Source organism: Scyliorhinus canicula, chromosome 11, assembly GCF_902713615.1.
Source record: "Scyliorhinus canicula chromosome 11, sScyCan1.1, whole genome shotgun sequence".
In the NCBI taxonomy this organism is placed as follows: domain Eukaryota; kingdom Metazoa; phylum Chordata; class Chondrichthyes; order Carcharhiniformes; family Scyliorhinidae; genus Scyliorhinus; species Scyliorhinus canicula.
This window is the reverse complement of record NC_052156.1, coordinates 148034532-148046929: the sequence shown is the minus strand read 5'-3', so window position 1 is coordinate 148046929 and position 12398 is coordinate 148034532. Positions and strand designations below refer to the sequence as shown.

The window sequence follows — 12398 nt, the reverse complement described above, 5'->3', positions numbered from 1 at the left end:
GAGGAGAAACACTGAGTCAGTGTGTTGGAGGAGTAACAGGAGGAGGAACAACACTGAGTCAGTGTATTGGAGGAGTAACTGGAGGAGGAGAAACACTGAGTCAGTGTGTTGGAGGAGTAACAGGAGGAGGAACAACACTGAGTCTTGTGTTGGAGGAGTAACTGGAGGAGGAGAAACACTGAGTCAGTGTGTTGGAGGAGTAACAGGAGGAGGAACAACACTGAGTCAGTGTGTTGGAGGAGGAAGTCAGAGTGAGTTTAGCTGTGCTCAATGGAAACAGTGAGCATGCATGGGGCTGACATTCACCTGATGATTCCAGCTGTTACTACTACTTGATAAAACATGCTAAATGCAGACAGCTGAGAGAAAGACATATTATTTGTCCTGAACTTGTATCAGCTGATATGCTTGGGTCTTAATTATCTTCACTGTTCACATTTGCTTGTAATGATTTGGGCTTTGTTTGGCAGTGTTCAGAATTCTTGGTATAGACCTGGGCCACAGATAGCAAAGGAGAGAATGGTCATTTTCCCCCAGTCTGTAAGAATTATTTGAGTTTTACCCTGTTCAAGTGTTATGCTGCTGATCATTGCATATTCGCACTTGTAGCTGCTGCATTGCTCCCAGAGGTATTAAGTAAGTATACCAATGGGAATAGTTGATATGAGTGTGTATTTGTGTGTTTGTCAAGGGGTGGGAACTGTGAGAACACCAATGTTTCGCTTGAGTGTCCAATCCTCTTTAACAAAGTGACGTCTGGCACTGTCAGAATAAGGCTAATCTGAAGCTGTAGGGCTGGGCTGCAGAACAAAAATACTCTGCAATGTACACCAGCTGAGCGCTGGAGAGACGGGAGAGAGGGAAAGGAGAGAGAGCATCCATCCATGGACATATATTCAAAATCGAACATTATCTATTTTCAAGCATTTCACTTCATTACTTTTGGAAACCATCTATTTTTCTAAGAGATTATTTTAAAAAATCTTTTGTATGTATTTCAAAATTGTTGCTGTTTTCGCTGGACCTCTGGACAGCGTGGTGGAAAGTTTTATTCCCTGAACTGTTTCGGGTGTAACTCTTGGTACTTTGTTGATTCTGAGTGGCAAGCTCACCCTGGCCGGATACAATTTGAGAGAAGATTCCGCTCCCGCCGCCCACCTTCGCTGGTGAGCTGTGCACCTGAATGGTTGGAAGATTCCGGAAGTCACTTTCCTGAGACGAGTGGAATGGACAGGCCGTGTTCCGTTGGATTTAGTGACTTAGAGCAGGATCCTTACCGGATTGATTATCGGGCAATTGTGGGGGAGATGGACCCAACTCAGCCCCGAGACGAACAGATCACCCCCGGTGGGGGGCATCTGAGTGGGTACCACCACGGGCAAGGACATGAAACGGCGGCACAGCGATATACTGCCACCAGAATTCAGGCTGGCTACGCACCTGAAAGGTAAGCGGGGTGGGGTTGGGGGGGGTGGGGGGCGTAATAAATATAAATACTGTTTCCTGAAGGCAAATAATCCCACCAAGGGAAACAATATCAAACACATGCAAGTACAATCGCTTCATGACATCAACTGAATCCAAATAAAAGTGTTGAGAACTCAAGTACTGTGCAAAACAAAATTACTTCCAGGGACTGTCAGGGGCAGTTTTGCCAGAGTGGACAGACTGGCAGGTCACTGGTGCTCATCGGCGAGCACATGCATCCCAGCCAATTTCAGACAATCTAGCACAAAGCTGGAGTTGAACGTGGGACTCTCCTAACCTGCATGCCTGAGGCACTCGCTGCCGGAGCCATCGGTTCAGCAAAGGCCGCAGATATAAGGAGAGTCCCCATTCACCCCCTCAGACAACAGCTGCCACTGTAAAAGAGAAAAACAATGAGTTGGGAAATAAATGAAGAGACTTGAGATACAATGTTCACAAGTATCAGTGAAAATCTGCGAATCTGCTATTATTAATGCTGTGTTAAGATGACTTTTGTCATTACAATTGGACACTTGCATTAAATACTATCCACCATTTAGTAATTAGATAGTGGTGTACATTTTCTGAGGCTATGCATTTCTAGTGCAGCAAAGTGCACAGCATATATAAGAAAATGAGATATTTGTTACTACTGGATCAGTATTTCCCCTATTAATAATCGGTCATTGTTACTATGGAGGCTAGACCCCAGATTAACAACCCCATTACTCATAATTAGTACTTCTCACACTGTATGGTAATTATTGCACCCAGTATTTATTAATAAAGAGTGTTACTTTGAGCTTTTGTTCCAGGTAGTTTTAAATAGTTCTCTCTAGTGATGTCAGAAGCTGCCTAAATACAAGTCTTGCTATTTGAACAGTCACAGTGCAATAGTGTTGTCACCAGGCATTTTCTGCTGTTTCATATTTACTGCTGCAGTTTCACATGATTATGGAGTAACTGGAGTAATTTGTGTGATCCTGTGTTGCGTCTACCATTTAATTCCTTTACTAAAAGCAGGCGAAGGAGGGTTTGTCTAAGAAGAACTGACTGATAGAAGGGCAGATATGGACAGAGGGAACAGGTGTGTGGGAGAATGGAAACAGTTGTTTTGAAAAAGGAAACAGCCAGATGATGATGTTGTGGTAATGTCACTGGACTAATAATCCAGAGGCCCAAGGTAATGCTCTGGGGACACGGATTCAAATCCCGTCACGGCAGCTGGTAGAATTTAAATTCAATTAATTAAAAAGGAAAATTTGGAATTGAATGCGAATGACTACAAAACTATTGATTGTTGTAGAAACACATGTCCTTTAGGGAAGTCACCCTTACGTGGTCTGGTCTACATGTGATGTCAGATCCACAGTTGATGGTTGACTCCTAACTGCCCTCTGAAATAGGCTAGAAAACCATTCAGCTCAAGGATAGTGAATGAAAAACAGAAATGCGAGAAAATCTCACCAGGTCTGGAAGCATCTGTGGAGAGAGAAAGTCGAGCTGACATTTCACGTCGGTATTACTTGGATGAGGGAGTTGAAGGGCGGGTCAGTAAATTTGCAGACGATACAAAGATTGGTGGAGTTGTGAATAATGAAGAGGGATGTTGTCGGCTGCAAAGAGACATAGATAGGATGCAGAGCTGGGCTGAGAAGTGGCAGATGGAGTTTAATGCTGAAAAGTGTGAGGTTGTCCATTTTGGAAGGACAAATATGAATGCGGAATACAGGCTTAACGGTAGGGTTCTTGGCAATGTGGAGGAGCAGAGAGATCTTGGGGTCTATGTTCATAGATCTTTGAAAGTTGCCACTCAAGTGGATAGAGCTGTGAAGAAGGCCTGTGGTGTGCTAGCGTTCATTAGCAGAGGGATTGAATTTAAGAGCCGTGAGGTGATGATGACGGAGAAGGATGAGGGGGGACTTGATAGAGGTTTATAAGATGATCAGGGGGATAGATAGAGTAGACAGTCAGAAACTTTTTTCCCGGGTGGAACAAACCATTACAAGGGGACATAAATTCAAGGTGAATGGTGGAAGATATAGGAGGGGATGTCAGAGTTAGATTCTTTACCCAGAGAGTGGTGGGGGCATGGAATGCACTGCCTGTGGAAGTAGTTGAGTCGGAAACATTAGGGACCTTCAAGTGGCTATTGGATAGGTACATGGATTACGGTAGAATGATGGGGTGCAGATTAATTTGTTCTTAATCTAGGACAACAGTTCGGCACAACATTGTGGGCCGAAGGGCCTGTTCTATGCTGTATTTTTCCATGTTCTATGTTCTATGACTCTTCTTCACAGTGATGTACGCTGGCTTGCCAGCGGCACTCACATCTTATGAAAGTATTCTTTGAAATTAAAATGGTGTGTGTAGAACAGGTATGGGCAAGTGATGGAACAGGTATGTGGGGGATATAGGGTGGGGTGAAATGGACAAGTATGTGGGAGGAATGGAACAGGGTTGGAGTGGGAACAGGTTATGTGGGAGACACGAAGTAGGCGCGTGGAGAGGTGGGACAGATGTTGGGTATACAGCGAGATGGAAAAAGCAAGTGGGAGATGGAACAGGTGTAGGGAAGAGATGGACAGATGTCAGTTGAGTTTGTTCTCATCATCAGAGTTATTGGAAGGTCATTACCTATGCCTGAGATTCTGCTCCCTCGCCCAGGAACACTGGGGCCAATATCAGCCGGCTGAGATCAGGGATTGCAGGTCAGAATGAAAATTGAACTTAAAAGCTTCTTGTGCTAAATACGTTCATCATCTGTACCTGTCTGGCCAGAGTTCAATGATAAATCCAGCCTGGGGAATAGCCGGTATTCGTCATCCACTTGCAAAGAACCTCTGCTGGAACCCGTCAGAGAACTGTGTGGGACTCGAGCAAAACGTGGAGTGGAAATTGCAATGTGTGAATGTGTAGGGAATGTTTCCAGGAGGTTTTATTCTATCAGTGATTTTTTTTAATGGATTCCACATCAAGCAAACAGCAAATCTGAAGTTTTTCTCTAACAGACCGTGGAGGGACCAGTTGAAAGAACAATTAGCAACTTTGTTGGTTTAATCCTTGTCTGTTTTACGTCTCTCCTGATTTTTATTTACATGGAAATCAGTGGAATTAAAACCTGGAGCAGTTTAATACTCAGCGTTTCCTACAGTCTGTGGATCCTCTCAGGTTGTAAAACAGATATCAGAAACGACATTAGAAGCTGTCCAATCAAGCATGAGCCACTTTCAGGAGTTGCTTGGGTACATACAGTGCTACAATTGATGTCTTTTATTACCTGAAGGGCCAGTAACAGTCTGAAATATTCCATTATCTCTTTCGATTAAAGAGCAGCTACTCATAGCTGGGAGCTGTTAGCAACGGACATCCTTTTGTGCATAGCTCTCAGTATTTCTATTGCTTGATGCATATTTGGCCTCTTTTCATGGTTTGCCTGGCTGTGGGATGTTAACCGAAATGAGGTTCCATGCTTCTCCCTCTTTGATGCTGCTCGCCAAAGATGACACGGGAACTCGGCGGGGACAGGGTAATCCTAGCTTCCTACCAGGCAGGGAAAAGTCACACTAACTATTTAGTAGAATACTGTAGTGATCACACAACATTTTTCTTCACAAACAAAAGAACAGGAGGAGGCCATTCAGCCCCATAACCCTGTTCGACCATTATATTTGATCATAGTTGATCTGTATCACAACTCCATTTACCAACTTTAGCCCTATGCCCCTTGACACTTTACTGGCCAAAAATCAATTTTGCCCATTCTGGAAAGTTCCAATTGAAACCCAGATTGCCTGTGAGGTGTAGGCACACTCACTGTGTTGTTTCGAGGGAATCCCAGGATGTTGCCTCTGGGAAAATGAAGATACAGTGATGACGTGGTTCTCAGACTTCTGGGAAACAAATTGCAGGGTAATGGAGAAGTGACAGGTGAGTGGGATTAGGTGAGTTGCTCTTGCAGAGAGCCAGCATGGGCACGAAAAGCCAAAATGCCTCCTCTGGGCTATGACAATGCAATGATTAAGCGTTCACAGCTTGTGTGTGTGTGTGTGTGGGAGTATGTGTGGGTGGGAGTGTATGTATATGTGTGAGTCTGTGTTTGTGTGTGTGTGTGTGTGTGTGTGTTTGTATGTGTGTGTGTCTGTGGGTGGGTGTGAGTGTGAATGTGTATTTGTGTGTGGGGGGGTGTGAGTGTGTGTCTGAGTATGTATGTGAGTGTGTTTATGTGGGTGAGTGTGTGTGTTTGTGTGTGGGAATGTTGTGTGTGTGGGAATGTTGTGTGGGTGGGAGTGTGTGTGTGGGAATGTGAGTGTATGTATGTGTGTGTGTGTGTGTGTGAATATGTGTGAGTCTGTGTTTATGTCTGTTTATGTGTGTGAGTGTGTATGAGTGTATGTATGTGTGTGTGTGTGGGAGTGTGTGCTTGGGTGGGAGTGTGGGTATGTATGTGTGTGTATGTGTGAGTCTGTGTTTATGTACGTGTGTGTATATGTGGGTGTGGGAGTGTGTGTGTGTTTGGGAGTGTGCGTGGGTGTGAGTGCGAGTGTATGTGTGTGTGTGAGTGTATGAGTGTATGCGTGTGTGAATATTTATGAGTGTGTTAATGTGTGTGTGATTGTATGTGTGTGTGTGAGTGAGCGAGTGTAAGCGTGTATGAGTGAGTGTGTGTATATGGGGGAGACAGAGGGGCTTGGGGAATCGGAGCGGGGGTCACTTCCCAATTTCCACCATCTTTTCTGTGGAGATGTGCTTCCTGATTTCACTGTGAAATGGCTGAGCTCTAATTGAAGATTGTGTTTATAAAGCCTACCTAAGGTACACTACGCAAAGCTGATTGTAGTACTCCAAATTAGATCTGGTCAACTTCCTCACACTTTACGATTCCAGCTGCCTTGATTTACAGAGTAACATTCCATTAACCTCCTTTTATGCGGACACGGACACCCAAAGCCCTCAGTTTCTAATCTCTTATCATTATGAAAAATATCCAGATTTTTCTTTCCCCGGCTCAAAGTGGATTTCCTCACACTTCTCCACAACAAACTCCATCGACCATAGTTTTGTCCACTCACTTAGTTTGCCCATGTCCCTTTGCAACTTTCTGCTTCCATTTACCCAACTTGTTGTGCCTCCTTCGTGTTACCTGCAAAACTTGCATTATTCAACTCTCTACTTTCTCCAAGTCCCTGATGTATATGATGTAAATAAGCTGAAGGCTTTGTATAGATCCATGGGGAACACCATGCCAAATAAAGAAATCTTCCTTTATCTCGCCTCTGTTTTCTACCTCCCATGTGCTGCACCTGTAGTCAATAACAGTCCATAGGGATATGATTGAATGTGCAGCAAATTCATGTACCATCACTATGTGGGGAATCACAGATCGAATGGCCGTGTTGCGCCCGAAAAGCTCCTGCTCCCGGGATCTACCCAGTTCGCGAGATCTAACACGATGTTGCATGACGTTCAATGTAAATCCCGCCCACAATGGCAAATTTGCATATTAGAGCATGGCAGCTAGTCTCACTCTAATATGCATTTTCCCGAGGCACCCAACGAATTGGGATCTATCCCCTTTGCCTTGGAGATCTTGGGCGAGTGCCATTCTCCACAAATGGGGACCAAATGGAACGGCTCTCATGGGGGTCTTCTAGGGGATCGGAAGCCCCCAGGTGCATGCCCTTTGGGCAGGGTGGCTCCCTGGCACTACTGATGATATGTGGGCACTCTGGCAAAGCTAGCCAGGTTGGGGCACTGCCAGGTTGGCAATGCCAAGGTACCATGCTGGCATTTTTTGTGTGGCAGTGATCAGGTTGGGATACCCTGTGTGGGTGTTTGTGGGGGATGCTGGGGAGCCTGGGAAATCTTCATAGTAAATTGGGGTTGAGGGTTGCATTGGGGGCTTCCGAGATCAGGATGCCATGTAAAAATGCAGCTCCTCAGTGCAGAAAATGGGGCTTTGTGCGTCTTCGAATCCACGTTCCCCATTGAGGCCCCCTATCTGACCCGAGTGCCATTCGATAGCATTATGTTTCTTAGCGTTTTGTTCCCATTTAGTTAAATCGCGCCCCGTGACTCATCACTGTGTTAGAATCGCAGCTACAAACTGAGATCCCAAGTCATATGGGAGAATTACAAGTGCATGTCCGTGCTCTTAAACTCCTCTCCTCTGTCCCCTTCATCCTCCCCTCCAATAATAAACGTGAGCAGCTCATGGACTTATTTGTTACTGGGAGCGGGACAGTCCAATCGCTGCCTCTGCCACATCCTTCCTTCCTCCAGCCCACCTGGCTAAACTTCCTTTAATGCGGCCTCCTGCCCAAGCCCTGAACTCACATCTTTCTCTTGTTTATCCTCTATCTCCTAGGTTGCTCTCTCTCTCAGATCATCTTGGCCAGAGATCTACTTGGAAACTATTTCAACTGAATTGCTGATCACCCAACGTTCCCTCCTGGTCCCCATAATAGTCAACATTGTAAACAGTTCTCACTTTTTAGGTGTTTTCCCATCTACCTTATATCTGTTGTCATCAGCTCTCTTCTCAAAAAAACCAACCCATGACCCAACTGTCCTTGCAAAGTACCATTCCATCTCCAATCTCTGTTGTCTCTCCAAAGTTCTTCAATATGTTGTGGCCTCCCAAATTTCTTACCTGCAGCTCCATGTTTGAATCCCTCCAATTAAGTTTCCATCCCTGCTGTTATTATGTGTTGTGGCCGTGTACAGATGCACACAGAACATCTAGTTTGACTAGTGAGATAGTTTATTAACAAAATGAACATGTGGAAAGATAACTAACAACTATAATACAAACGGTAACGAATAAGTGAATTCTCCTGGAACTACTAATGCGACTGTCCTCTAGTATGACTTACTATCAACGGCCGGTTCCGTGGAGTCACATGGTGGATCTCTGTCCCCACCTGCTGGTCGGAGGTCGTATATCTAACTATGTGCATTACTATGCCTATGCATATCACCACACCCCCCCTCCTTTGGAAATGTGAGTGTTTAACAAATGTAACTGCCCTACAAAACATGATATACATAAAAATTTCAAACATGTCATATATACAAAACATGATATGCATAACAATTTCAAAGTGTCCCTTGTACACAGTTCATTACACGTTCAGTCTTTCAGGTTAACAACATCTTGTTGGTCTCCTGAATACGTGATCTTGTTTCATCTTTCGAAAGACCAGTTTTCAGGCTGGTCTTTGAGTCACCAACTCTTTCAGCTTTTTGAAACGATACTTCCTACTCTGTGTGTGTTCTTATACATTGGCCTTATTGCCGATGCTTGTGTCTTCACTGTCACGGCTGCCACCCGGTTGACCAATTGTGTCCTTGACTCTTCTCTTTCCCTTCCTTCTCTTTTTTATAATCAGCTCTTTCCTTCTCCTTTTCTTCTTAGCTTTAGTGGCATCATCCGTGAAGTTGGTGCGGTTCACACTCACATCTGCCTGTGCACCGAGAGCATCATTCTTGCTACTGGTCTCAACCAAGGGATTAGCTGTTTCTGCATCCCTTGCTGCAATAGCTGTTTTTGTATCTTTTGCTATAGCAGCTGCTTTTGGATCGTCTGCTGTATTAGCTCTTTCTGGATCTGCTGGTGTGAAAGTTGTTTCTGGATCTTCTGCCACAATAGCTGATTCTGGAGCCTTTGCTGGATTGAGGAGCTTTGATTGATCCATGGTGCTTGCGCTTGAATGCTGTGCTGCATGCCCATCAACTTGTGAGGCATCCAATGTCGGCATACTTTTTGGACCCTATCGCAGTTGCCGGCAAGTTTGCGACTTCAGGAATGATCTGCAAACCCTTGCATACCAGTATCTTAGTTGGATCAATATCCTGAATATTAGGTATTACTTCTTCACTTTATGTTTTAGCCTCAACTAGTGGCTCATCCTCATCTGGCATAACGATACATGCTTCGACTGTTGTTGTAGAACTGCACGAATATGTATCCATCTGTTCTTGCTGCATGTTTTTTGGCCTTGAGTACTTGGGAATTCACTGCAGGAACAATTCCGTGGGCATAAGATAAATCATCGTGCTCTCAGCCAATTTATCTGCTGTTGCAATCTCACTTTCAACCTCGACACCGATGCCAAATAAACTAAATAAACCTTCATGGTCTTCCTGTTCTGGCTCATCATCTGCTTCTTCACTTTTTTCATCTTAATCCTCATCATCGTAATCACCATCGTAATCATCATCATCGTAATCACCATCGTAATCATCATCACCGTAATCATCATAGTCATCGTCATTGTAATCATCATCATTGTCTGCAATAGCTTCTCCTGTGAAGTGTAACAATGCTCATGGAATTACGTATTCCTGCAAGAAGTGACCTCCTTTACATATTTATAACTTAATCTCATTAATGTGACATTGTACCGGGATTGCCAAACCTCTTCCTGACTGTATGGAACAAAAGATCCAAATGGGAAATCAACAATCATTCCAGTACATGGAGCCTGTGAAACAAGACCTCAAAATATTTGTAAATTTAAAAGTTCTTCCACGTGACCAGATTGTTGGTGCAGAAATTGTGATCACAAAAATATTTTAAATTGAATATATTTGCATTTTATTTCTGTGCGCGTTACTAAATGCAAGAGCAATTGCCTCTCTTGTGTTAACGTGTCCCAACTCCCCCACCATACTACTACTAATAATAATAATCTTTTATTGTCACAAGTATAACGTTACATAACAGATCAGAAATAAAACACGCACTCAATTGAGTTAAACAACAGAGACACTTAAAAAGCTAATTCGGGATAGTTTAAATCTTTATTTATCAGAGTATTGTACTCAAGTTGCACTACATTAACTGCTTTTCAATGGTGCATTGACTATGCCATTTCACACCAAATTAAACCCTGGTAGATAGGCACTAGTAAATTTCACACTGACCACGCCAAGTGGCCAGACAGCATCACAACTCATTTAAAAAGTGTTCAAGGCAAAATATTACCACTATTTCTAAAGGGAAAACATAACTGGAGTAATAGACACAATCCCATGTCACAAATGACCTGTGTGACTGTGACAGAGATAAATTCTTCTTCCAATCCTTCTTGAGATACCGACAGTCTTTGGCAGAGTTGACCACGCCATCCTCCTCCACTGCCTCTCCACTGTCATCCAGTTGGGTGTGATTGCTCTCATGTGGTTCCATTCTTATCTAAGGAATTGTAGCCAGAGAATCACATGCAATGGCTTAACTTGCTGCTCCTGGTGTGGCAGTCCCATCTGAGTCCTGGACAGATGATGGTTTTAGTGTACCTCTGGACATGGATGAAATGAAATGAAACATGCTTATTGTCACGAGTAGGCTTCAAATGAAGTTACTGTGAAAAGCCCCTAGTCGCCACATTCCGGTGCCTGTTCGGGGAGGCTGGTACGGGAATTGAACCCGCGCTGCTGGCCTGCCTTGGTCTGCTTTAAAAGCCAGCTATTTAGCCCACTGTGCTAATCTGATATATGATATATTGTGTAACTCTCAAAGCCAAAATGCAAGTCAAGACAAACTGAAATATGATTGAGGGCAGAAGATCATCTTGTTCTCATTGTTGATCATACCTTTAATTTTGGAAGAGGTAATAGACTCGAAGAATACTTCATCAATTACTGCAGGTTGGTATATTCATCACCACTCCATATTCATCCTCGTGATCGCAAGGATTAGAATAATTTTGGAGTGTAATGAGGGGCAAATTGTAAAATTGAATGGTTGTCAATTGGAAATGAATGCTGCCTGTTTTATTTGTATTTGTGTCACTATTTATTCTTTCATGGGATGCGGGTGCTGCTGGTGAGCCGGGCATGTGTTGGTCATTCCTAATGGAGGTTAGAAGAGTGAAGGGTGACTTTATTGAACTATATAAGATCCTGAACAGTTTTAGTCAGGTGGAAATTATGGTACAGAAGGACAATGGACAATCCAGAGTAAGAATAATTAACTGGGAGAAGAGCAGATGGGGCAAGAACAGAGCTGGGCCAGATAGACTTATCAAAGGTTTTGTGGGGAAAACTGTAAGTGGATAATGGGCCACCTTCAAAAAAGAAATTATTCGGTATATTCCTTCAAAAAGCACAGGTAGGGAAAACAAATCCAGAGCTTTCTTGATGAAAAAAGGGATAGAAATTAGGATAAAGTGTGCTTATGACAGGTGTCAGGTAGAAAACACAACTGAGAACCAAGAAAAATAGATATAGTGGAGAGGGAGGGTGAAAAAGCATATTAAAGAAGTGAATAGAGTTTATCAGAGTGTTTGAAACAAACCTGTTGGACTTTCACCTGGTGTTGGGCTAGTTTAGCACAGGGCTAAATCGCTAGCTTTGAAAGCAGACCAAGGCAGGCCAGCAGCACGGTTCAATTCCCGTATCAGCCTTCCCGAACAGGCGCCGGAATGTGGCGACTAGCGGCTTTTCACAGTGACTTCATTTGAAGCCTACTTGTGACAATAAGCGATTTTCATTTCCTTGTAAGACTTCTTACTGTGCTCACTCCAATCCAACGCCGGCATCTCCACATCATCGTTCCTAATTGCCTTTGAACTAAGTGGCTTGCTCCGCCGTTTAAGAGGTCAGCTCAGAGTCAACCTTTGCTGTGGGTCTGGAGTCACATGCAGGTAAGGATGATATATTTCCTTCCCTAAAGGATATCCGTGAACCAGATGGGTTTTTATGACAATCGATAATAGTTCTGTGGTCACCATCACTGATGACAGATTTTCAATTCCAGGTGATAAATTGAATTCAAATTTCACCAACTGCCATTGTGGGATTTGAACCCGTGCCATGACAACTGGCCCGTCCTCTGGACTAGCCAACCCATGACATCACCGCTATGTCACTGTCTCCCTCTGTACATTTATTGTTGACCCCAGAATTCTCCAAAGAAAAGGTTT

The 12398-nt window shown here is 43.8% G+C and overlaps 1 protein-coding gene across 5 annotated transcripts in view; it reads left to right on the top strand.

Moving 5' to 3' along the window:
* The first annotated feature begins 806 nt into the window (after positions 1–806).
* The window catches only part of LOC119973480 (inosine-5'-monophosphate dehydrogenase 1), a 78723-nt gene continuing 67131 nt past the window's right edge, over positions 807–12398 (top strand). For 2 of the 5 annotated variants that reach the window (XM_038811698.1, XM_038811702.1), the window contains exon 1: positions 810–1447. In XM_038811698.1, coding sequence (XP_038667626.1) covers positions 1227–1447 — 221 coding nt within the window. In that variant the 5' untranslated portion in view covers positions 810–1226. Of the gene's footprint in view, positions 1448–12398 lie in introns of all 5 variants that reach the window. The other 3 variants (XM_038811701.1, XM_038811699.1, XM_038811700.1) reach the window with 2 other exon arrangements.